The sequence below is a fragment of the Rhinolophus ferrumequinum genome, chromosome 7 (genome assembly GCF_004115265.2).
Source record: "Rhinolophus ferrumequinum isolate MPI-CBG mRhiFer1 chromosome 7, mRhiFer1_v1.p, whole genome shotgun sequence".
Taxonomy (NCBI): domain Eukaryota; kingdom Metazoa; phylum Chordata; class Mammalia; order Chiroptera; family Rhinolophidae; genus Rhinolophus; species Rhinolophus ferrumequinum.
This window is the reverse complement of record NC_046290.1, coordinates 10,741,057-10,768,373: the sequence shown is the minus strand read 5'-3', so window position 1 is coordinate 10,768,373 and position 27,317 is coordinate 10,741,057. Positions and strand designations below refer to the sequence as shown.

Below are 27,317 nucleotides of genomic sequence, written 5' to 3'. Positions count from 1 at the left end.
TCAAAAGGTATACAGAGCCATAAGAGGGAGACGTGCCTTAAGCAATGAAAGTACAAAAAGATAAAACTTTATATTTGAGGAGCTCTTTTGTGTATTTAAATAGACGGCATTCAAACTATAGTTGTGCACCAGGAAAAATAATATAATGGAGTTAAGTCACTGAGATGCTGTAGCCCAGGGCCAGTCATTGAGGGAGAATAACCAAAGGAGGCTCCCGTTGGCTCCCTCCTAAGATTTGCACCCTGAGCACAGGAAGATTAGCAAACTCAGGCATGAAGAGCAAATGCTGGCAGAAGGCACTGGGCGCGGGGTCTGGGTCCTACCTCCGAACTTTGCACATTGAGAAAATGGAAGGCCCTCGCTGCCATTGATCATGTAATTCAAAGGAAGTTTGGGCCATGAGAGGAATGTGCTTATTAGTGACTAAAAGATGAGGGATAAGAGATGGCTGTGAGGACAGGGAGTCATTTGATTAACTTGCATCTAAAAAGTGAGAGTAGTTACCAAGTCATTTTGGTATCTGGTAGAATAGAGGTGAGCTCAGTTTCTTGTAGAAGCAACGAGCTAGAACTAAAACCCTATTATGTGAGTGGGATTCCGGAAATAGAGATAGCAGTGCTTATACTTAATCTCATTAACACTATAAAGTAGTGCCAAATCCATGTCTGGAAAATGTTTTCATCTTCCCTGAGATACTAAGGGAAGGAGCTGTTTATGGTTACAAAGTTGAAAAACCTTTTGTTCTTTTAGAAATTTTTCTTAATTGTCCACATAAATATATACATATTCAAATACAAAACACCTTTTGTACGTATAATTGTGAAATATATAAAGTTTTAAAAACACCATTTTACGCACACTGGGCTTTCTGTTGCTTTACTCCATGTACAGAAATGTCCCCTCTCAACGTTTTGATGCATATCCTCTAGATCCGGGTACTGACACATTTACGCATTTTATTTTTCATATAAGCAGGACCTATTATTGAACAAACAGTCTTCTTCATTCAACAGTCTGATCTAGAGCTCTTTCTTTCCTCATTAGATGTATACTTAAACTTTCTTCTACTGGCGGATGTTTAGGTTTTCTCAATTTTTGCCATTAGGGACAATGTTGCAAAGAACATCCTGTTATGTATTTTTGTAGGCAGGATTCCGAGAAGTGGCAAGTCTGGTTTGAGTAATAAGTGCATGTTACATTTGGCACCCTAAAAAACCTTTAAACCAGTTTATAACCTCCCCCTAATATATGGGATTTCCAGTTTCCCCACACCTTGACAAATGTGGATGTCACTTTTTGACATTGCAATTGGTAGTTTGAACTATATTGTGTAGTTTGAACTATACTTAACACCACTAGAGTGGTTTTCTTAAAATCCATTCTATAACTATTTAGGTCTGTGGGGTAGTTTTATCTAAGAAAATAAGAGTGGCCACACTGGGCCGTGTGTATACACAGCTCATCCCACCGGATGTCTTCAGGGATGCCGGAGACGTGATGTGCAGGGACATACTGATGATCTTTGCTGTAAGCACCCAGGTATTCTTTCTGAAAAATTCAATCCAGCAGGGTGACCGGGGTCGGAGACCACTGCCCCTCAACCCTGCATTCTCCAGCACATTAAGGCGCTCCGGAGCCAGCGTCTTCTGTTACTGTTAACACCGAGGGGATTTCACTCCTCATTCTCTCTCTTTTTGTGTGTAGAAAGTGCTTCCTGAAATTGCTTTAAGAAAAATTGCTTCTCTCTGTCACTTGGCTCTGCGGCTAAAGTACTGATTCTGTTATTGCGTGTTCTCTGTATTGTTTTATTTCTCAAAGCAAAGCACAAGCTTGCAGACTGGAGGGTCGACACACACATACACACACACACCCAGCAGGAGCCAAAACTATTTCTCAGGGCTCTTTTGAAATAATGAAATAAAGTATCATATGATTGTTTATCCTGTCTTGCTTTTGAGAGCTGCAGAGATTAGGGAATTTTGAAGAATAACCTGAGATATAGTGGAATGAAGATCAGACCAAAATGTCTTCTCCTCACTGTACAATTATAGTCAATACTGAAAAAAATGCTCCTTCTGCAGAAATGTCGTACTCTCCAACATACTTTTATTTTCTTACATTTTCAATCTAAATAATATTTTAAAAACTCATGTAAATTTTATTGCTGTTAGTATAGCCCTTTAGAAAAATCTGTTTTTCATAGTTGGTAATATGTCTAGCTAAAGCAACTTTGGTCATACACAAGAAAACTATTTAGAGTTCCCAGTTGGTAACTTTTATTCACATTTCATTATAGAACTTCAGAACAATAAATAAATACAACATATTCTTATGGTCTTAGGCTGATGATATTAGACATATGTTTACATTTCTAAAAGCTAAGGTAATATTTCTGTCTTACTTTTTATATTGCTTCACTGTGCTGTTTTTTTCTTCAGGCAAAGTAGCTAAAAGGAACACATGGCTTAACATTTTATTGTCATGAAATTTAAAATGTACATTTTCTAATTCTTTGATATTATATGAGGAAAAGTGAAGAAGTTTGACAACTGTTTTGGGGATAATCAAAGTCTCGATTACCACATATGAGCTTTTGCCATCATGGATGACCTGTCATCTATGTAATACCAAGGTTGTTTCCTTCTAAAATGGTGCTTTCAGGTCATCTTCCTTCCTGTGGCTTGCTTTCAAGTATAAAGAAATTAGCACAAACAAAGCATAATTAAGGAAGTAAATCAACTAAGGAAAAAATTCCTAATGCATTCCAAGCAAATATAAATGACTTTTAGACTCTCTGCTGTTTAAAAATTTCCATGCTCTCTGGCTCTTCGCAGCATGATTCAGAACTTGACTATTTCTTAAACTATTTTAGGTGAAAAACATATTTACTGAAAGAGTTAGGAATTAGTATTGGAATGGAAATATGCTGTAATTTAGAGCGGAAAAAAATGAGTTTGCTGGAGGGCACAGGAAAGCCTCCAGTTCTTACGTAGCTGTCCAGGGTCATTGACCACATAGATGAATATGCTTGGAAGAGCAGCGGTGGCCAGGTTTGCAAAATGTGCAGCCCCCTTGGGTCATTGTAGAGAGGTAGCATTTTTTAAGCTGTAAAATATTTATAGATAAAAATAAAATTATCAAATAGTTCCAAGTGAAAATGTAAAATTACCAAGAGAACACACATGTTCACTGGTTCACCTCTTTCCAGCCTGCACAGGTGTTTGCGGATATCTGATAGAGTGAGCTCTTTCCTAGCCCTCCCTAAGGAGAGCCAGGACCAGTGTGACCTGACATGGCCATTTCCACATCGAGGATACTTTCTCTGTGGGGCGTGAAGATGATAGCTGTCAGCCACCGGCACCCCCACACCTGCCCTGTCCCATTTGAAATTGTCAACAAGTTTAATCCTAAAACGTCAAATCTCTATAGATTATTTTTTCCATCACAAAACATTAGGAGCCCAGATCCAACCTTCCACCACACTCCACCCCCTCCCACCCCAGTCAGCACCAGCACCACCACCACCACCACCACTAAGTCTGGGCTCTGAGCTACTGGGATCTCTCAGGAAAGCAGAACTCTGAATGGCAGTAGGTCAGCATTCAGCCACAGAGTTGGGGTGCAGAAGGCTGCCTAAGTGCCCAGGTTGGCACTGTGTTACAGTGGAAGGCGGATTCTAGGAGATGTTGTTGCCGTTGTCTTATTCTGAGTTTCACAGGAAGCACTAGTGTGGATAAGCCTGTAGGAATCATAGACTTGTGAAAAAAGAAGCTGAACTTCAACACTGTTTGGCAAAATAACGAGAAAAGTTGATTCGCCCAGTATTTATTTCCTTGTTGAATCTTCATATCACAATTTTTCCTCCGACAGAAGAAGACTGTCGGCCACCTCCCATTTCCTGATCTATAATGTGACTGGGGACGTACATCCCTCACGTGCCACAATTTGGCTACTTAGGAGACTGACCTTGGCCCACCTGCTAGTATAGGGATGGCAGAAACCTTCTACTCTGGCCCAGAGCCCCTCTGGGTTTCCCGTCAAAGTTCCTGCCAGTCTTAGGGCTGTGTTATGAGATTGGCCGTGCTGGCAGCTTCTGTCATCCCTGAAGCCATGACTGTCACCAGATTTGCATGATCTGCTAGCTTGTTTGGAGTCATTTGTTAGAGTAGAATTCCTTTACAAGCACAGATCATTATTTCCTGATTTCAGAATATCTTAGCATGCTTCATACCCTAGGAAATGCCACAACTTCACTTAGAAAGAGTCTGATGCAGTATTGTCAGCCTGAAATGCAAGCGGGACTCTATCCTCCAATACCAGCCCCAGCCTCGAGTCCTTTACGGTACTAATTTCTGAGCACATTCTCCTTAGGCACCTTGGAGGGAGAGGCGGAGTAGACCTTTGCAATTCAAAATTCGTAGAGGAAAACCAAATTTTTATCCTTTGTATGTTTTGAGAAGGCCGTTATTATCTCTTTACTCTGGAGATACAAATTATAAGTTTTTCTATGCCTTAATTCTACTGATGTTTACCAATTTCTCTAAAGATTATTATCATCGTTAGTTATTAGTGATATTGCTGCCTTTAAAACCCCAGGAAATTAAATAGAAGGGAACTTGTTTTTGCTACTTGCCTTTCATGCTGTGCCTGAAATGGTCTCTCAAAAAAGCTAATTAACTCTTTAGGCCTCCTTGGGGGAGAAATCCCAACCCAACACCTTCCTTTCATTTGACCTTGTAAAGTTCAAGTTCTTTCAGAGAAATACTGGCATAATTAGCAAAGCAGCAGACCAAATATATTGTTATTGTTGACTTCCATTTCCTTCATAGGGAACAGTGTGACTCTCTCAGCCATGTCTCTCAGTTGGAGGCAGTTTAGCCAAAGAGGTGTCAGTCATCTATTGGGCCAACAGTCATTGAGTATTTACTGTGTCCAAAGCCTGGGGTGCCGAGTGGAGATATGAAAGGCACAGGGATATTCTTGTACAGCCCATGATGCTGTATTTACATTTTGAAATGGTTGGAAAACATCAAAAGAGGAGTATTATTTTGCAACATATGAAAATTACAACAAATATAAATTTTAGCGCCCGTAAGTCAAATTTTGTTGGAATACAGAAATATCCATTCATGTGTTGTCAATAAGTAGTTGCAACCTTTGAGAGACCGTAACGTCACACAGCCTAAAATATTGACTGTCTGCAGGAAAGGTTTGCCTGGCTGCTGCTGAGAGACGGGGAAATATGCATTTCAATTACAACATGGAAAGTTCCAAGAGGGAAATATATGGGAGGGAAATAAGAGGGAAATATATGGGAGGGCAGATGGAGGAAGATTAATCATACTTAGGGTCAGTAATGTCTATGGGTCATAATGGAGGGTCAGTGAAGTCTATGGGATGGAGAAATCTTGAGCTCACTTTTAAGAAATATATGGGAGAGAAATATATGGGAGGGAAATAAGAGGGAAATATATGGGAGGGCAGATGGAGGAAGATTAATCATGGAGGGTCAGTAATGTCTAAGGGTCATAATGGAGGGTCAGTGAAGTCTATGGGAGGAAGAAATCTTGAGCTGACTTTTAAAACAGAGCAGGAGGGGGGTCTGACTTGTCAACACATGAAAACATGTAATATTTTTAGGAGTCATATGTAACTTGGTGTGTGACAAGAGCAAAAAAGATACTTGTTGGAAACAGGGCCTTATCATCTAGAGGGCTGCTATGGTGGAACCTGGCAGTGGGACCAAACCGAAAGCTTGGGGAGCCCCTACAGCAGTCTGCACCTGATTGGTTAGCTTGATATTGAAGTAAGGGTCTAGATAGCCAGGGGATGTTGAAGGGGAGGACGTAGGAGGGCCACGCAGGAGAAGATAAGAAAGACGTTCCAATAATCCAGGCATGTGATTAGGCCTCCATTCAGACTGGAGGGGCAGCTGTTAGAATATTAGAATACTAAAAGTGGTTAATCAGACGCTGGTGATCGATTCAATGGAGGTAGGGAGGAGGTGGGGCGACTAACAGAGAGGGGCCAACAGAGGCTGATTGACAGGCAAGTGAGAAGATGATAAGTTCCTTTTGAACATTTTCTTTTTGCAGAGTTTCTGGGGGATCTAAGCAGATATGGCCAGTAAGCAAGTGGATTTGGGAGTCTGGAGTTCAGGATAGAAATGGGAGCGGGAGATTTGTATCTGGTAGTTGAAACCAGTGTCTGCAAGAAAAGTGATTCTGGTGAGATGTGCGGCAGTTTGAGGAACACAGAGGAACTTGAAGAGAAGGCAGAAAGGAGCATGAGCAGGGAAAGAAAGAGGAGAGGGGTCAGGTGAGGAAGAACAAGTGGTGAACAGTGCCGTATGCCCTGTCAAGAGGAGGTGAGAAAAAGCCGAAGTGTGCTCCCTGGGTTTGGCAATATGGGGGTTGGAGGGATAGACACGATTGCAGTAGCCTAAGAATGGCTGGGATAGGCAGAAACGGGCTCAGAATGTAAGTTCACAAATCTTGGCGGAAAAAGGACATAGTTAAACGAGGGCAGAATCTAGAAGGGCGGTGTGTGGAATTGAAAAAGGTTCCTGTTTGTTTTAATGGTAGAGGTAGGCGTGGGCAAGTGCTGAGAAGAAAGACTCAGGAGAAGTCAGAAGATTGAAGACCAGGTGGGAAAGGTCAGCTTGATGCCCCTGAGAATGCAGAAATAGAACCGGGCACACGGGGGAAGGGTTTGCTTTGCACAGGGGGACCTGGTGTCCCTGAGATGGGCAGGTGGGAGGAGAGGGTGGCATCTGTGAGATGGCTGCATATGCCACTCTGGGGGAATAAACTGAAGGGCCCCCTTGCAAAAGACCTCCTGTTTCTCAGACAGGTAGGTAGTATGGTCATCTGCTGAGACAAAGAAGGCGCAGTGTGGGGAAAGGAGTCTGAGGACAGCGTTCAAAGTGACGCTCAGCTGCTGAGAGCTCTGGGAGAGGAAGCTGACCCCAGAGACATTGGGTATGATCAAGTGCCCTCCTGAGGCGGGAGCAAGGACGGCCCCAGTCCCCACGGCCGTGTGACTGCAATGTTACCCAACAGGGCTGAGGAGGAAGTGCAGAGCGGTGAAATGGTGGCACTGGGCTCAGATGGGGTTTTGTGTGCAGAGTTGCTGGAAGGCACCAGCAAGCCCAACCTTGCCTTTCACCTCCAGCGGTGGGAGGAGGATTACAGGATGGGCTGTGCTTTCTTGGGGAAGGACCCACGGCCAGAAAGAGGCTGGTGGACTGGGGAAAGATTGTGCTGTCCAAGGGCTCCCAGTCTTCAGGAGGTGGAACGGGATGCGCTGAGGTTAAGAAAGTGGGTGAGTGAGAAGCAGAGCATGTGTGACTGTCAGCAATAGAGTTTCAGAGCCTGCCGCTGGAACCGTGTCTGGGAGGGAAAGGCCCAGGCTGGAGTGAAAGCCGGACATGGAGGGCAAGGCTTATGCACGTCAGGTCCTCGCTGAGTCGTCCATGTGGGTCTGGGGGCCTGAGGAGATCCGGGGTGCACATAATCTGTGGTGGTGGAGAGCGGCTGAGAAGTCAGGAGGGGACATTTCTGGTGGCTTCACTCTGTAGACAAGTGTGCACGTGTGTGTGTTCGTGCAATTTTACTCTTTCTGTGACTTGACTCTTTTCCAGAAGAGTGGTGGTGGGAATTCTAAACATCTGAGACTTGGGGACAATTGCAATATTAGAGAAATCTGAGTGTATCCATAGATCACCAGAAATGAGGTTATTAAAGAGGCCACCTCGACTTGGGACTGGAAAGGTTTCCTTGGAAGAGAGGGCAAAGTAGATTGTGTGATAATGGAAACCGTGACAAGAAGAGGCAGCTTCCTTAACCTACCAACCCAGAGAACTGGCACCTGCCTCCTTGGTTACCTGTCTCCTGGCCTCGTTCTATTTTGCAGCAAAGAACTTTTTTTTTATCGAAGAGCATATGTGAATATGATTATTCTCTTAAATGATGCTTTTCTGTGCAATACAGAGGATGAGGGGTCTGGGTGTGCTGACAGGGAGCAGGTAACAGGCTCGTGGGTCATGAGGAACCACAGAAATGAGACCCATGTATGTTTTAAACTGCTTCCAAATACATGGAAATACAGTTTTAAAGACCATATCTCCACTAATAGCTAAGATCATGTCTTCTGTGATCCAGGCAACACCTAAGCCCTTCACTTCCGTTTTCATATATAACAGTCCTATCCTGTGTACATACGTTTATCATTCTCATCTCAGAGATGAGAAAACTACAGCGCCACTAAGCGGTTTCCCCGAGGTCATACAGATCGGAAGAGGTACCCAAGATTGGAATCTGGACCCTGGCCCTCCAGAGCCTGTGTATTTATGTGAGTCAGTTAATTCTATTATTTGGTAAAAATCCCTCCTTCTATGCTGAGCTTGAATGGCTAATTTACAAAAATGCTATTGTCTATTCAAAAAAGCAAAACTGCTTCTTTAGTTGCTGTCTCAAACACCTGACATCATGAATAAATACTTTTCTTAAAGTATGAAGGAGCTGATTTTAGATTAGAAATGGAGAATTTTTTTTCCCCTAAAAACTCAAGGTAATGTAGCTCTTTTGTGAAGTCTTTACTCATTTATTCTAAATTAATACAACCAGAAACATACAGAAACAATAGTAAAGAGAGTGGAAAATATTTTATACACCATACCAAAGCCATCTCTCTCTCTCCATTGGTCTGAGTGAAACAATTTCTTAAGAATTATTTATATAAAGAATCACATCTCAACCTTGAATTTTGTTGCGAGATCACAGAATAGAATATTAAGAACACCGGAGGCCTGAGCATTTTAATATTCAGGTTAAAAATTCCATTAACATTTTTAATTAAATGAATCTGATTGATGTGTGAATGAAATCGAAGAGTTAGAAATTTTATTCTTAGGTGGTAGCTTCTGTTTAGAATTTTTGCCCACTGCCTGTATGATTTAAGAGAAATGAAAAACAAGGCCAAGAAAAATGAAATAGCCTATCACAGGTCCCAATGATAAACAGGATTTAATTAGATATTTCAGTTTAGATTTTTAAAAATATTATTCTTACCCTGAAAAATAAAACAATAAGCACCTTTGTGGTTTACCCTGCAGATTAATAGAATCATGTTCTGTGAGTTTGCAGAAGACAATTTATCCATTGGAGGAAAAGGGGGAAATTAGTGGTGTTTATTTCCACTTCCCAGGAGGAAAAATCCACTAATAGTCAGTCTTCTAAGAACTGGCTTTAGTCCATATAGTAGAGCTTGGAAAACGAATGGAAATGTGTCCAAAGTAGATTCCTGATCCTAAAAGCTTTAATTAACACAGAAGATGGAGGTTGATAGGTTTTAACCAAATACTGTTGCCGCGAGATTTGCAGAGTAATTTGCTTTTAGAAATTGTTAGGGTCACTGGAATCCTCCCATCTCCTGTCCACATGCTGCCGTGCACCCTGGAGGATAAAGGCCGGACGAGGCCTTAGAGCCCAGCCTCTGATGTCAGGAAAGGAGACTTTGATTCTATCTGTTTCTTGGTCGGTGTAATATTTCTTGGCCAGAGACACCGCGAGGACTGGCTTTGCCCAGGGGTGGCTCCTGTGGTCTGAGTTCTTGCAGTGAGGACGCTCGACCAGGCATGAAGGGTCTAGCTCTGATTCGGGAGCCAGAGAACACTTTGCCAGCTGAGAACCCATTGCCAAGCCGTGTCACTTCTCTGGGCCTCAGGGTCCTCATGCCCCTGAATGAAGGGGTTGGATTAAATCAGACCCAATAGTTTCTAATTTTGAAATGTAGTGACTGTGCTTGCCCACTTCTGATTTGTGGGGTACATGACATTAAATGTTGCTACAAGGTGTTTTGCCTGCCCAGGAATTGAAGGGCAGAAGTGAAGTTGCATTCAACTGAAATTAAACTGATTCTAATCCACGCTTCCAGTTTTACGAGCATTCCAAGACATCTTTGTTATCTATAAAAGTGTTGGGCTCATTCCATTATTTCTTTTATTGAAATAATCATAGCCATAGTGTTGGTTTTTTCTTCTCAAGTACTTTTGGGTAGAAACTTGGATGATGTAACAGTTCTCTCCAGTGAATTCTTTTAATCCTCTTATAAAAATTTAATGTATCACATATTTTATAATTGTATAAAAAAGTTTTCAACTTTTGAAGAATATTCTGTGAATATGCTAATGATAGATTTGTGCTGCGGGTTTAGAAATTGGAAGATCAGGAGACTCTCCTACGGAATAAAGAAATCATTAAATGATTGATTGAGGATGGATTGGCTTCTTAGAAAAGCAAATGGTCAGATGAATGGGCAGCACCTTTTTTATCCTCCCTGTTTTGCTTGGAATCCATATCTGCCTCTTAGGCTGTAGGCCTGGGTACAGTCATTTTGTAACTCTCTGGGTTCATGAGTGTTTGATTCAGGCAAACATTTGATGACCAGGCCAACAAGCCAGTGGGGGAGGCTGCTACAATTTATAGGGGCTGAAAACAAATCCTTGTAAATAATTTTGGCTCTTCTGCTCCTGTAAGACACACACACACACACACACACACACACACACACACACACACACACACAATTCCCACCCCCATCCAGGTCCAAAGTCCACTGTCATGAAATATGGGTCCTGATCCATGAAACCCTTTTCATCTCTAGTCTTGGAATTCATGTCTCAGTTTGTCTTTGGTTTCTTAAGATATTACTCTAACATTTCAAAGAGCAATACTTGACACCTTTTTCTGTTTTGATAACACTGTCACAACTAGATGAAGTCCATCCTAGTCATCCTTTAGATTCCAGTGATGGCGGTTGTCTTCTTTCTGGCTCCCTCTCCTTTAGCAAAGATTTACTGAAGTCCTACTGTGTGGCAGGCATTGAAGTAGGAATATGGTACCTATCGTCAGGGAGCACACTGCTGACCAGGGTCACGAGCATATAAACAAACTGCTCCAATACAAGTGCAGCAGTGCAGGTATTTCTTGGGTGGAATGGTGGTAGAAGGTAGGAGAGAGTGATTAAATTTGAGTGGTTCAGAGAAAAAATGAGAGGATCTGGATTTTGCAGCATGTTTAATAGTTCTTCATGCAAATGTAGGAGAGTGCTGCTTCCGGGGAATTCTCTGATTTACGCTTTTATGTCAGATTTGCTAAGCAGTCAGAATTAGCAGAGTTTAGTGCAAGAGGATAGAGAGGAGTCTACGTGATTCCCAGGTTTCAGCTTAATTGACTCAGGGGACGGGCCTTAACTGAAATAAGGATGGCAGGTGAGGAAGCAAATTCAGCCTATGTGTCAGAACCTGCTGCTTCAGTCACCGCAAGTTAGGGAAAGGTTGTAATCCTTGTTAGAATTTGGCTTTGCCATCTTGTTCTATTCCCGGGCAGTGATGTCATCAGCATTGAAGATGCAGCCCAGTATGCCTTTGCTTCCAGGCTGATGACTGCCGATTTCATTCAGCAGAGAGGACGACACGGAGAGTGGTGGTTATAGGACACACACCGTGCATTTTCTTTTCTGAGCTCTCAGAGAAACAATCATTTAGGGTCTTCGCTATTTAGTAATCATGTCTTCATGTGCAGTGTGATCTACTTTGGAGGTGGGGTAGGTTAGATTGTTCGTATTTGGAAATTAGCCAGCCTCTGGTGTCAAAGGATTTCATGGCTTCAGAAGTTTCTGAATAACTTGTTGTCCTTATGTTTCTTGCACAGGTTTTGTTACCATCGATTTGAGTGTTGAGCCCCTAAACTTTAAGCTGACATGACCAGTCTGCCATTCTTAACTTGGTTCTGTGACCATATATATAAAATTTATACTCAATAGTAGAAAATCAATCCATCTTTTATAGATATAAGTGCATTTTGTGCGGGATCTTTCTTTACATTATTTGTTCTGATATGGGAAACATTGGAAATACATATTCACAAAAGTCCCCATGTATAATCAGGATATCATGGTTCCCAGAGACCTGGCTTTTAAGATAGCAGTTTTCTACAGCTTTGTTTTGTGAGCTTAGAGCCTTCTGTGATAACATATGTACTGCTTTCAGTCTTCATCTCGCTAAGTTTTATATTTTTCCATTGCTGTTTTTTTTTTCTTTAAGCTCCATACATTGTTCAGCCCCCAAAGCATTCAGCACACACAGCAATAATGACTATGGTAATTTCTTCAAGATTCATCTTAATAAGATTCAACAATGGAGGAGTGACTTTTCAAGTGATCGCTGCTACACTCACATCCAAGTTTCCATGACTGTTAGGCATTTAAATTTGGGGTAAATTGGGAAGATGTGCCAGGAGGACTAATGCATTTTATTACATTCTAGCAAGGATTATCGCAACAATGGGTATCTTGGGCCAAAGTCTCATTTGATTGACCCTCTTTGATCTAACCATGCTCTAGCGTTCACCAAGTAGCGGTGAAAATTAAGAAGTTACAAAGGGGCCACTTTAGGAGATTGACTCTAAACTGTTCTTGAACGGGATCAAATGGGACCCAAAGCCCCCATTCTTCAGGTGCACGCTGACTTCTCAGAATGACACAAGGTTATATAGAGAGAGTTTGGTTATGTGCGGATTTCAGAGAGAGGGAGAGAGGGAAGAAGCTAGGCTAGGGAGGATGGTGAAATTGAACCTGAACATCTTGGACATTTTCACAATCAGGAGCCTTTTTTGGCCACATATCCACGGTGAGTCGTGAGTTCTTTAGGTTTCTTTCCCATGAGTCATTTTGATTGAATAGCACACAGGGCTTTAGCCTGTGTTTCTTTGTGGTTTCACCAGGATCTTGCACTTGTTTGAAGGCTCAGTGTGTGTGCATCTTACCAGATGAAGCTCTCAGTACTTATAGCGTTGCCTTCAAATTAGGCTCTCCAACCCTTTTCCCTCCTGTGGGTGGGGAGGTGAGAAGAGCTGTTTCATTGGCAATCCTAGAGACGTAACAGGCGCAGTGACACCCAAGGATAGTACCAATGGCAACTGACTGTATAACTTTGCCCAAACCACAGCCTCCAGGACTTAATTTGCTCGTATTTTAAATGAGGGTGATGTAATTTATCTACAAGGTCTGCCTTCGTCTGTTCGAGCTACTGTAATAAAATACCACAGACTGGGGACTTAAACGACAAACATTTATTTCTTACAGTTCTAATAACTGGAAAGTCCAAGATCAAGGCACTGGCATATTCAGTGTCTGGTGAGGGCTCTCATCTTGGTTTTCTGATGACCGTCTGCCCCCTGTGTCCTTCCATGGCCTTTCCTTGGTGTATGCACAACAGAGGATGACAGAGAAAACTCATATCTCTTCCACTTTTTATAAGGGCATTAATTACATCATGAGGTCCCCACCTGATGACTTAGTATAACTCTCCCAGAGGTCCCACCTCCAAACACTGTCTCATTAGGGATTAGGACTTTAACATAGGAATTTTGGAGAGATAGATACATTCCGTTCATAGCAAGGTCTCTTAGTTGGTCATCATTCTATGACTAGGAGGGACTGCCTTCCATTAGAAATTTAGCACGAGTAGGAATGTGATACTTAAGGTTTGCTAATAGATAAATTGGAGCTCCAATCTCATATCTGATTCTTAGAGCTTCATGATGTTGAACAAGTTGTTAAATCTCTCTAGGTCTCAATTTCCTCAACTGTGAAATTGTTCGGTAATGGTATCTACTAGAGTTGCCATCCAGATTAAATGAAAATGGTGCATGTAAAGCATGCAGCACAGTGCTGGGCTATCAAAATAGATCCTTGATAAAAACTGGGCTTTTAAATTATTAAAAACAACCAAATTTATTAGGACAAAAGCTGAGACTAGTAACACTAAAAATGAAATGGTTTTACTAGTGGCTTTCGTCATTAATACCAAAATTTGTTTGTATTTGACTATAAATTTTGGAAATCTCTGTTAATTATAACATACCTCATGTCTATATTGAAATGAACATAGACGTGTGTGTGTGTGCACATGCGTGTGAACACATATACCTGACAGTCTTCACCATCATTTCTTTGGGTAATGACCTCATTTTCTACTACTACATAAGAATTTCAACTAACATCTAAATTTGGGGTATATTTTACCTACGTAAACACTGTGCTTTTACTTCAATGAAGCCAGAAACTATTTAACCCTGCTTTGTTTTTAAAGATTATTCCCTGACAAAAACGTTCCTTTGTATATCAATAAGGGGGTGCTCCAATTAAATGTTACTGGCAAGGAAATGATAAAAACCACACACACACACACACACACACACACACACACACACACACACACACACACACACACACACACACACCCTCAACTCTTAAAAGCCCAAATTCCCATGAATCTCACCTTGCTGACATGCCTGCCATTAATAATGTAAGCAAGTACCTTAAAATATTTAATACTTTAGACTTTATAGAAATTATAGATTGTCCCTTCAGGTTTAGTGACATAGACAAAAAAGTAAATCTAAGCCTGTTCTCATGACCTGAAATGTCAAGGTAACAAATTTTTTTTTAAGGCTTAACTGGTATTACTCAGAGAGTGACAGCTACTAGGAGAAGTGAGCTTCTCAGTAATGAAACAAGAGACCAAACAAACATCAGTAAGAAAGGCTGGCTGTACGATTTTTAATAGCTGGGTTTGCAACACATGAACTAGAATCGAATGAATTCTTACCCCTGGATTTCAAGGATCAGAATAGTCATATCTTCTTATAACCACTAATACAAAAGGCATTTGCTGTAACTCCAGAACATTTAAAGAAGGAAGGGGAAAATGTACATTACAGAGGACAGCTTCGGGGAGGGGATGGGGTTCCTCCTATTTCAGTAAAATTTAAGCTTCCAGGGAAAAGGAGTCGTTCTGAATGCTCATGGGGAATACAGCACAATCTCAGCATCGTTTATAACTTGAAATGCAATTAAGAAACAGCACATGGAGCTGGAAATTCGAGAGCACTATGTCTTCATGAAAACCTCAAGTAGTTCTCTCTCTTTAAATTAGGTTCAAAATGTGCTATAAAGATCTGTGGGATTTATTTCTGCACACTGGGTGGATTTCTGTATTTAGAAAAGGACTACCAGGAATATATGCCCAGAAAGTGACTTTAAGCTCTAGCAAATGATCTGATTTCTAGCCTTCCAAAGGAAATCAATAATAATAATAAAAAAGAATAGGATTCTGTAAAATTAGTGGTTTTCCCCGGTAAAGCTGTCCCCCGCATTGCTGCACTTATCTAGAATGAACCTGTCACAAGCTGTAATAGTTATGTGATTAGTGTGAATGAATGTTCCTCACCACGTAGATTCACTATTGATTTTTTAATTAATAATAATATCTTGTATTTATATAATTGCCATCTTTGAGGAACTCTGAGTGCTTTATAGTTGGTGAATTACAATTTATCTTCATACTATGCTGCTGAATGTACGGATTAGGTATTCCAATTGCATTTTAAGGAAGAAAAATAGAACCAGAAAGTTAAATCATTGGCTACGGGGATTTCAGAAAGCTAATAATGTAATCATCCATTAAAATCTCATAGGATGGCCACGGGCTTGAAAATTAATCTGGGGAACGTAATTTGGTGGTTACCAGAAGGTAAAGGGGTTGGGGGGTGGGGGATGAGGGTGAGGGGGATCAAATATATGGTGATGGAAGGGGAGCTGACTCTGGGGGGTGAACACACAATGTGATTTATGGATGATGTGATACAGAATTGCACACCTGAAATCTATGTAATTTTACTAACAATTGTCACCCCAATAAATTAAAAATAAATTAAAAAAAAAAATCTCACAGGAGACTTCTAATTGTGGCTATTTCCCCAAATCATCTGATCAGTTGGGTCAACTCTGATTATTCCTTAGGAAAAAGAAGTTGATCATAACAATTATTTGACATTGCTGTGATTACAGATGTTTACATTTCTCCTTATTAATTGGGCTTAAGACATTTTTATTTATTAGACCATAGCATTTTTAGGGGCCGGTGACAATATCTTGAATGCTGTTAAGTCACACGGGTCTGAAGCTGATCTCCTGGTAAGGGAGTGATATAATACTTAAATTCTGCTGTTAGGGAGGTGTGATTTTCCAAGGGCTGGATAGCTCCATTGCCTAGCTGATATTGCTTTAGCTGACAAAAAGATGAAATAATCTCAACAAAAGCATGTTCAAAACTCATTGTTCTTACCATGCTTTTAATCGCCTATTCCTTCAGCCTTACAAGTATGGGACTCTAATTTTCCCCCGTTTTTGTATTATAATTCCTGTCAATTTTTCCTCTGACTAGTTTATTACTTTGTCCCTCTGTACTGCTGCCACTCTACCCCTCACATATTATGGGGTAACCTCCTTATTTGTCTCTCCTGCTTCAGTTGTCTATTCCTCAATCTGTTTTAGATCAATTTTTCTAATAAACTCTGTAATTTTTGAAATTATGAATTATTTAGGAATAATTAAAAATGTATACAGAATAATATGTTGACCACCCTTATCCTCACCATCCAGCTGAAAAAAATGCGACATTAGAGATACAGTTGGAAGCCTTCTTTGAAGTCTCTCCCCAATCTCTTTTCATTTTTTCCCTCCCCACTACTGTGAATTTAATAATTATTCTCAGGCATGTCTTTTTATACTTTTACCATATATATCTATAGCCATAAAAATGTATATTATATTTTCACTCCAATCATTTATTTCTGAAGATTCCATTTCTTTTTCATTGTGGCTTTGAGATTTCACTGCTGTTATTTCCTGTGACTGTTTCATCGCTATAGTCCTTTGAATCCACACACTACACATTATCTGTTCTCCTAAGGATGGATATTAGGATTGTGGTGATTTTTTTTATCTTCAAAACCAAACAAATAAGTAAATAAACATTTTGAACATGCTTCCTTGTTCACATTTATGAGAAGTTCTTGAGGGCGTATGCCCAAGATTCTGAATGCCAGGGAAGTAGGATCTGCTCATCTTCCAATTTATTGTTAAAAAGTGGTGGTGTCATCTGATGCATTCTACTTACGTGCCATATTCCTTCTAAAAGAAGACTTCACTGGCTTCTCCACTGACTTTCAATGGAATTTCAACCTCCTGAAAAAGGGAGCGCCTCCTCACATTTCTGTCTGAAGAAACCAACCCCCAGGGACTCCTTTTTGTGAGGGGGTCACAAATTCAGAAGCTCTTGGACTCCATGCTGAAATGTAAATGTGTGCAGAATACAGGGTGTGGTGGGATCTGGGTGGAGGCCATGTGTCAGGGCATCATATCTGACTTACTGACTGCCAGTTTATGGTCCCTAAGCTTCTTGTATGACCCAGTTGATTTCCTTGAGACTGTCTCAGAAATGTGTGATCATCCAGTTCCCTGCGCAGCAGCAAAGACCAAGGAGCCAGAACCAGCCTGCTGAGTTTGAATTCCCGATCCACCGCCACTAGTCTGCTCTTGATCAAGTTCCAGAGCATCCCTGTGGCTTGGTGTTTTTGCGTGTAAAATGGGGGACATGCTCGCATTTATGTCATGAGGCTGTGGTGGGAACCAAATGAGATAATATACATAAAGCCTTTTTAAGTAGGTGCTTGATAACTTTTTGTTGAATTGTTGAGGAGAATAAGAATAACAGAAAAAGTTGTATCATACTTCCTGGCATTGTTTTAGGACCCAGGGAGATGGTCTCTTTCCCCAATTAAGTTGCCAGCTGGGACCAAGCCCCTAACACATTGTCTGGTTCACGGTGGGCACTCAAGAAATATATGTCGAATGAATCAATGAACCTAATGATTTGCCTAAGGCAATGACAGCAAAGGTATGTTCTGAGCCACAATGGAGCAAGTAGATTACATCTGAGATACCTTTGCTCTCTGCATGGCAGTGGATTCTTATTCCTTGAATATTGACTATTCCTGTGTCATACGGGTAGTGCCTTGCCATTAGTCAAAATACCATACTTTTTACAAAAAGAATGGGTAACAGAGATTTGACTAGTTCATTACTTCCTTAATTGTATATAAAAATAACATTCCCAACTTTTGATTATGACCAGTTTTTTATTTATTTATTTTCTCCTGGAACTTTAGGTCTCATTGTTCATGAGGGAGCTTCAGTTTACAGAGTATTTAAGCGCTGGCGAGCTGTTAACTTACACTGGGATGTATTAAATTACGACAAAGCCACAGACATCGAAGAAAGTAGCCGGGGACAGTCTTCCACAAGCAGGACTTTGTGGCTGCCGCTGACGGCGCTGCGGAACAGGAATTTGGTCCACCCGACGCAATTGACCTCCCCAAGGTTTCAGTGTGGCTATGTGTTACTGCATCTGTTCAATAGGATGCGGCCCCATGAAGACCTGTCAGAAGAGAACAGCTCGGGGGAGGTTGTGATGAGAGTGACTTCCGTGTGAGAGAAGTAGCTGACGGTGCAGCGCGGACCCTCCTGCCGATTCTGGAATGTAATTGCAATGAATGGCAACACCCTAACACGTCGAAACACACACGTCTCTGAACTTTTTAAAATTTATGCTTTTTATATGAACACTTGAATTGCAAATACATTTTTCTGAAAAAAATAAAAGAGTCCTCTTGTTCTTTGCTTTCTGATGTATCACGTATTTTATAAGTTGGTACTTGAAATCATTATACATATAATTTAATTCTACTTGGTGAAAAAAATGATGAAAGTTACCCTTAAGGCCAAAACTATTTTTTCTTGCTTGTTTCAAATATATTTTTATCAAACTTTGTGCTCCATGTGTAATTTTTCAGACGTGTCACGAATGGGGACGAGTTTATTTAGAATGTCATGGGCAGGTTCCAAAGTGCCTGGCACGGGTGCAGCCTTGGGGTGCTTCCCAGTGCTCTGCCCTGAACTGCTCATGCCTCATGCTGCTTGGCAAACTTGACCGTGACTTTTGCTGAGATGAAATAACCTGTCATCAGGAATGCAAATTCTAGGAATTTGGCTTGTTTTCTCACTTCAGAAACAGTACCAAGGGCTTATAAAAAGATAAGGATGAGTGGAATAAAATAGTTTTACTCCAGTACATGTTGCATAGGCAGGGCATCCTGCATACTTACAACCCTAAAAGGTCACCAAAATGTCTCATTCGTGTGTAATAGTAATACCGCCTCACCTTTGCATAACCTTCTTGTAGACCTATCACAATTTTGGTTAATCATTAGTGTCTTGATTTTTATGAGTACCATCTTAGTTAGATTTTCTTTTTGCAAAAGCTTATATACCTACTTAATCATTTAAGCACTGATCCTATTACTTGGTTGAATGAAATCAAGGGGAAATATATTCAGCATCAGTGAGAAGTGTTTCTCTTTCATTAGATAACTATTTTTTAAATGAAAAGAGGAAAAGAAAAATGAGGCTATTGACTCCCCAGGAAAACGTTGCTAACTAGTGGTACCTGGCGATTTTCCACCTCTTGATCCTTCTAATGGAGGTAAATGGCACATTTTAATGGGGAATGACAGAATAGATGAGGAGGCGGGGTCCTGCTTTCCCTAGACACTCGAGTTGAACATACAGGCCATTTGAAGTAATTGATCACATGAAATAACATTCTTTATATCCTACTTTCTAAAAATAACCTTTGAATGATTAATAATAGAATAGTGAATAGTTTACAGGTAGCATTGTGATTACTAAATAGCAAACTCTACCAACACTTGAACTAATATTTTCCCCTTTGAAAAACTGAGTCACAAATGAGTTAAGGATGTGACAATTTGCAGAACTGTGAATGAATCAGCAAATCATGAAACATGGAAAGTTCAGCCACCTCTTAGGGACAGATCTAGGAAGTGAGAGAGTTAAACATTCTCACTCCAATTGTTTTTTGTTTTAATCTGACACAGCAAGAGCACGACCCTGGATATGGTACTGAGATGTACAGGTCAGTCCTGTAAAGCTGGTTTCAGTCTCTCAGCATCCTGTCACCTGGGACAGGGAGGCAGATTATTTAACAAAGACACCAGGGATGCAAATCTGCTGTCAAAGCAACAGTCTATTATTTGTACCCTGAAGGTGTTGATATTTGTCTTGGACGGTTTAATCACTAATGGCACCACATTCCATAGAGAATAATTGTGGGTACTGTAGTTTAGAGCATTGTATTAAAAACGATAGAGATTTTAGATGCAGATTAGACTGTCACTACTCCAGTGTATTTAGCAAGCTCGCCTTTCTAATTAGTGTACAGTTTGTATTCAGATCAACTCATTGGAAGACATAAAGGAGCAGTGGGTGAGCACCTCTCTCTGTAACATCTGTGTGGAGTACGAGGTAGAGATGTCTGCAGATGAGAGTGCAGAGTAGAAATGTCAACCTGCAGGGAACACACACCCCTAGACACCCCCCTTTCCAGCCCTTTGGATGGACCTTTTATCTACACCCATTATTTCCCGTCACCGTCTTTACAGCCGCCCCTCCTAACACACATATGCCTACACTTGACCCAAATCAATGTTTTCGTAAGGATCTGGCAGAACTTCCACTCAACAAAACATACCACCCTTAAAATGATTCCATAAAGTCTCATACACTCTGAGGGTGTGTGTGTGTGTTGGGGGGGGGTATGTATTTAGAGAAATAAATGCACAGCTTAAAATAATTACAAATTTAATATGCAGTATGAGTTATGACATAAACAACTTTGAATTGTCAATGCTGTAATTCCAACTTGGGCTGCCTTAAATTTTAAAAACATGGCTGGTAAGGAAATGTTGGAAATATTTTAAATTAATTATCTTAAAGATATTTTTCCACATTATAAAAACAGAGCTGCGTGCAATCTGTGTCTTTCCAACCTCTAATGCGCAGTACAGATATTTATGGAGCGCCTTGTGTGTCTCAGGCACTGTTAGCAGTGGGCCAAGGAGGGACCCAGGTTTGCAGGGAGCCTCAGCGTGTGGAGACGTGCTGCATCGCATGGTATGTCTTGGGATATAGGGGAGCGAAGGGAAGCGGCAGTCCAGGGGAGCGGTCAGTTTTCCTTAGGCACCTGGAGAAGGCATCACTGAGGAGCTGGCCGCCCTGGGGTCGTGCAGCATGAGAAGTTTGCCAATCAGACAAGTAGGAAAGAACATTCTGGAAACAGTTTGGAGGTGATAAAGAATCATGTAATGGTGAGAGAGGTCACATGGGGAAGCATAGGATGTATGTGAAGACATGATCCAGTGTGGGGTTGGCTAGGTCGCCGGGATTGAACTCGTGGAACCATGAGACGATGGTGTCCAAGCAGCACGGGTAAGTGTTGGCCAGATCATCTCAGGGATGGGGGCCTCTCTCGACCTGTGGGGGACACTCCCAGTTCTTGGAGTCGGGGATAAAGTGTAATGGACGGTGATCATAGCCTCAAAAGAGTATGGAGAACTCCTACAAAATGAAATAGTGGACAGCAGTTACACGCAGGTGCAGTTGATAAAAATGAGATAATACAATAGAAATATTGGGGTATCGAATGGGCTTTCCTCACCTCTCCCAGAAGATGGCAAATCCCATAATTCTGAAGAGGGAAGCACATCGTAACTCTTGTGAAGTAGAAAATCGTTTTTTCGCTATTGAAAGTACCTTCAAACACTTCCCAAAGTACATCAAGTTTATCATCTGAGTTGAATTCATTAATATTTAAAAATATTTTTTCTTCTATATTTCCCATTAACTAAAATGTGCCAAAATATTATAAGTTCTGTTCGCTGCTTCTGTTTCTGTCTGAGACTACTTTTTCCTTTCTATTTTTTCTCATAGGTTAACAATATTAATGTAGCCTATTATTTTTGATCATGTACTATTATAATACTCAATCATCCCTTCTCTAAGGAGTTAGACAGTAAAATTAATTTGTCTTTGCTAATTCAGAATCAGATTAGTTGCCATTTAGCAATCGATATGTTATTTTAAACAGAGACCATGCTTTGTCTATATTTTCCTTTATAACTCACTTAAGTTACAAATTTTAATGACTGTAGATTACAAATAGCCGATATTTAAAGTTTTTCTTTCTAAGTTCATCCTCTATCATGTTTCAGTGGCAAAGTGTGCTGTTCAATTTTTATGTATATATTTGTATAAATGACATAAAGATAATTTGATGTTCAATATATTAAGAAAAAGTTGGTTAAAGACCTTAAGGAGGAGATATAGGCAATTACTTGGGTCCTAGTTTATCGTTCAGAAAAAAAAGTTTCCATCACGTGTTTGAGATACAGAATCACAACAGGTGCTGTAATTTATAGCAAAACTCAAAGTTCAGGCTCCAGTGGGAACTAGAGATTAATTCATTACCTTCATAAAGATGCCACACACATGCAGTGGCTTTATCTGATAAATTAGTCAAAGACGTCAAAGTTATTTTAAGAGATATTTCTCTAAGGAAATATAGGACACTAGGAGCCACTAGGTGAATGAAAACTGCACAATTTCCTATCAAATTTTGATGGTATGTTTTTTTAAAAAACACAGCATCAGCCTCTCCCTAAAGCATTTTATATTGATTTTCCAAAACAAGTTAGCAGTCACTTAATTTTCTGGTAAATTTTTCATATTTTTGAGAAGTTTTATATATGCAACATGGCTTAGCAGGGAACGTTATCTTTTTCTAGTGTTACAAGTAGGAAAAAGCGGTTTGCTGTACTATGCCCAGGGAATGGAGCCTAATGTATGCAGATGGATAATGGCGACCTGGGCATTTAAAACTCCTGCTTTGTGGAGCCATCAAGTAGGAATATTCATTCCAGCTGCTGGACCACAGAGTGTGCATTGATTAATCTTGTCACTGCATATCTAGAATTGGTCTAACAGCTTTTGAATAACCAATTTTTCATTATGTCAGCTTCCTAGGGACTCCTCCATGGGTTGTCAAAATGCCTATGCAATTAATGTCTAAATGTCCTTTGCAGCATATTGGTGATGAACAGAGTCAAATGAAATTAGTTTTTTAGTTACATAGAGGTCTTCCCATTTGGAGAAAGAGTGAGGGTCTACAAAGAGTCAATGTGAGTTGTCCAGTGCCAAATCAGAAAGAAGCACTTGGTGCAGAGGGACTTTGCCAGAGAATACTTCAACGTGGAATAACTTCTCAGACTGTCAGCTGCACGGACACGAGATGCACTGGGAGATGCTGTATAAACACCTTTTTCCTAAATCTTCCAAGCTTGGAATGCATCCGTTAGAAGTTTGGATGTGGCCATTGCAGCTTATTGAGACTATACTTCAAATAAATCTCATTAACTCAGGTTGGATTTCCACTGCCTCACTTTTGGCTGGCTTTTGGCCAACTTTCAATAGTCCCCATTTCCTGGTGATTAATGGATCTGTGAGGAAAAAAACCAGACTCTCTAACCTTACTTCTGGTGTCTCAGAGGTATGTGGAGCTGCTCTACCTCCTAGAGCCTGTGCTTACAGAGAGAAACGTGTGTGTGTGTGTGTGTGGGTGTAGGGGAATGAGCAGAGGGATGTGTCCTGCGGGGGGGACCAGAAGCTGTGGCACTTCATGTGTCAATGTTACTTAACAAGTACCTTTCAGCCTGGCCTCCTCTCTAAGAGAAATTGAATAATTCATGGGAAGGAGGTGACACGTGACCAGGAAGCTAGCAAATGATAAGGTCTTGTATTAGTTTCCTGTTGCTGCTGTAACAAATGACCACATACCCCAGATGGCTTAAGACAACACAAATTTGTTATCAGACGTTTCTGCAGGTCAGAGTTCGAAATGGATCTTAAGGCGCTAAAATCAACAGGATTGGTTCCTTGTGGAAGCTCTAGGGAAGAATTGATTTTCTTATCTCCTAGCTTCCAGAGGCTGCCCACATTCCTTTCTCCATCTTCAAAGTGCATCAGCCCAACCTCTGCTCACATCTCCTCTCTTTGACTTTCCTGTCTCCATCTTATAAGGACCCATGTGATTACATTTGGTTACCCCAGATAATCCAGGATCATCTCCCCATCTCAAGATCCTCAGCTCAATCACATCCGCAAATCCTTTCTGCCGTGTAAGGTATTTACAGGTTTCGGGTATTCGGACGTGTTTATGGGGCCATAATTCTGCCATCTTCAGTCTGTGCACATGGGCAAGCACATTATTTTGAGCCTTTTCCGTTTGGGTCCCAGTTGGGCATGGGTACTGCTGAGCACAGTTTTCTATACAAACCAGAAAAGTTTCCAGAGATGTCGTCAACATAGTCATCAACTTTGTTTTTTCCTGTTAAATCTTTGAAGCATGTAGCATCTAGGTCACTATCTAGCCCAACAAGGGAGGGTTGGGGAGAAAGAAAGAACTGTTCTGCTCTTACCTCCAGGATCCAGAGCTGCTGTTCGACCAAGAAGAGTGCTGCTTTCAGCAGTCCTGTTGAAGTTGCAAAGTGCTTACCTGCTCAGCCTCCATGAAGACCCCATCACAGAGCAATCTGCTTCAGTTTCTTAGTAATCCCTTTATGGCAGAGCACCTTTTATCCCAGGGCTGCCTCTTGAAGTAAGAAGCCCGGTGGAATTCACTGGTAATGGAATGGAGTCAGACCTGCAGGCGGCATGTGTCACTCTCCAAATTTCCCTTGCTTTGACATGCATTTATTTATTTATTTCTGTTGTTTAACTTGAGAATTTTATTTAGAAATTATGCATGAGAATGGTTTTTAGAGGACACCGCTTTAGGCTATAAATCAACTGATTATCCCTTTAAATGTAATTTTCTATTATAATAATGAAATATAACGACTTGTTTGAAGGCCTTCAGAGTGCATGATTTCATAAAAACAGTTAACATTAATGAGTTCTTGTTTTGAGCTAGGTACTGTTTGAGATGTTTATGATTTGTGTTTTATGGGTGAAGAAACTCTGGCATAAGAGGCTAAAGGACAGGTGGAGGGCTACCCAGTTTCTAAGGGGCATAGTTAAGTGCAGGTAGCCTGATTGAAATTCCTCTATCTTCAACTCAATAATATCCCATTTTCCACTTAGTTGTTTTAGCGTTATATAAAGATAAAGCTCTCCAAATCATCTCTTTTCTTTCTTTTCCATTTAAGGAAAGGGCTTTCCATTAAAACCCCTTCAAATAAAGGGGTTTTAAAAATCTATTAGAACAAGGTATAAGGAAGATGCCCTGTGTAGACTTTCCTCACCACTAACACTTATGTGTTGCTTTGGCCAATCCAACACCCATCCCCTACTACCGTATATCTTGCCTTTTGCAAGTATATATATAAATTCATAAATTTATTCTTTCAGTATTTGGGCTAGGGATGCTATGTGCCTCTGTTCTGGAAGAAGAGACAGAGGCAGGCGCCTGGTAGTCAGCGCTGGGAAGTTTCTGATTTCCTGATGAAGAGGGTCAGAGTGGTGATACTCCCTCGTCCTGCCTGCTTTGAGTGGGTGTGGTGGCTACAGCTGAAACAGCCATCGTGAAATTGTGAGGACAAGAGAACTTCAGATATGTTGATTCTAACATCGTCGAACAGTTAAACCAATGTCAGCAAGGACTTACCTCTTCCTTAGCTTTGTGTTACGTGAGAAAAGGAAAACTCTAAGTCGTTGAATTTTCTGTTTCTGTTTTATGTATCCCATTGCAAATAGAACAGCAAATCTCCCAATTTTCTTTACCATTCTGGAATTTTCAGCCAAGCATTTACTTTAGTCCTTCTTGAATCTCTTTATTTTCTTTAAGTCCATGCCAAAACTCGGCTGAGTTTTAAGACGTACAAATCAACAGGACCTTGGATGCGTCCTTTGGGAGGTCTCATGTGCATCTCAAAGGAATACGTTAAAAGTGAAACTTGTCATCTTTTTTTGTTTGGCTCTCAAATTCAACCCACCTGTATTCCTTTCCTCAATAAACGGTGTCACAATCCACCCAGTTGCCCACTCTAGGATGTAGGCATCGGTCTTGTATTCTCCTTTCCCACAGATTTACTTCCTTGATGTCATTCAGTCCCATTTCCTCCATGCCCACTGCCACTATCTTAATGAAGCCCCTCAAGATGTCTTGCGTAGTTTTCATCAACAGCCTCTTAACTATTCTCCCAGTTTCTAATTTTGATCACAGTGAATCCCATACATCTGTCAGAGTGATTTTTCTAAGCCACAGATCTACTTGTGCTATTCTCTGATTTAAAATTTTCCAAAGCCTGCTCCTCTTTTTCTTCAAGATAGAATCCAAACTTCTTCACATAACACCCAAGGGCTTGGCTCTTTCCTGTCTCTCCAGCCTCATTACTTGCCATGGTCCCAGCTGCTTCAGCCAGAATGAAGACTCAACATCAGAATGAATGAGCAGGATTGAAACATAAGTCCTGTAACCCAGGTGTTCAAACATAAAACAAACAGGAATTTTAGCTTTGATGAGCTGAGGATCTGAACTTTTAGAGTCCTTGCTCTCATTGAGGGTAGTAGCTGGGGTGGGGGTGGGATATTTGAATTTGCCATTTAAAATAACTCCATCTTTCATTTACTTACTTTTAAAATTAAATTTATTGGGGTGACGTTGGTTAATAAAATTATATAGGTTCCAAGTGTACAGTTCTATAATACATCATCTGTATATTGCATTGTGTGTTCACTACACAATTTAATGAAAAAAATAAAATAACTCAATCTTTTCTGGTTTAACAGCACCATTGTCTAAATAAAAACTGTATCTTTCGGACAAATTCTTTTTCTAAAAGACATAATTTTTTAACCCTCCTTTTTCTTCTCTTTTAGTTGGAAGGCAGAAGGGAAAAGGGAAAAGGTTTGTGCCCTGTCATGGTGGTGGGGAAGGTTGTCTGGTCTACATGTGTTCCATTTGGCAGGCCCTACTGTCCTCAGTCTGGGGTGTACCTAATGGCCCCAGGACTTTGGGCATCAGCCTTGGTGCTCAGGGCATCTGCTGTTCCAGAAGCCTGCATGCCTCCCCGCTCCCCTGGGCTTGCATAGTGGTTGCTCCAAGGAAGTCTGGCCATCATTCCCCGCTGAGTGTCCTCCCCGCCCGGCTCTCACTAGGATGCTGACTATCTGAGTCTCACTCAGGTCCTGCAATCAGCTCCCAGTTTAGGGTTTTCTTCCCAATGGGAGTTACTTGTCTCAGGCCTTAAGAATTCCCTGCAGAGGTACAAATTCATTTTTTCTTATAAACTAATTTTGAGTTTTAATGTACACACAGCAAAATACACACACGTTACATATACAGTTGATGAGTATTGACAAATGTATACACCTGTGCAACGAATATGCCAGTCGAGACGTAGAACATATTCATCACCCCAGAAAGTTCCCTTATGTCCCTTTTCAGTCAGTGTCTGTACCGTGCAGTGGCATCTGCTGTTGTAATTTCTATTGAG

At 40.8% G+C, this 27,317-nt stretch overlaps 1 protein-coding gene across 1 annotated transcript in view; it reads left to right on the top strand.

Moving 5' to 3' along the window:
* Window positions 1-18,738, top strand: part of MARCHF11 (membrane associated ring-CH-type finger 11) — a 95,291-nt gene extending 76,553 nt beyond the window's left edge. The window contains exon 4 of the mRNA XM_033110778.1: window positions 18,078-18,738. Coding sequence (XP_032966669.1) covers window positions 18,078-18,400 — 323 coding nt within the window. The 3' untranslated portion in view covers window positions 18,401-18,738. The remainder of the gene's footprint in view (window positions 1-18,077) is intronic.
* Window positions 18,739-27,317: the final 8,579 nt, after the last annotated feature.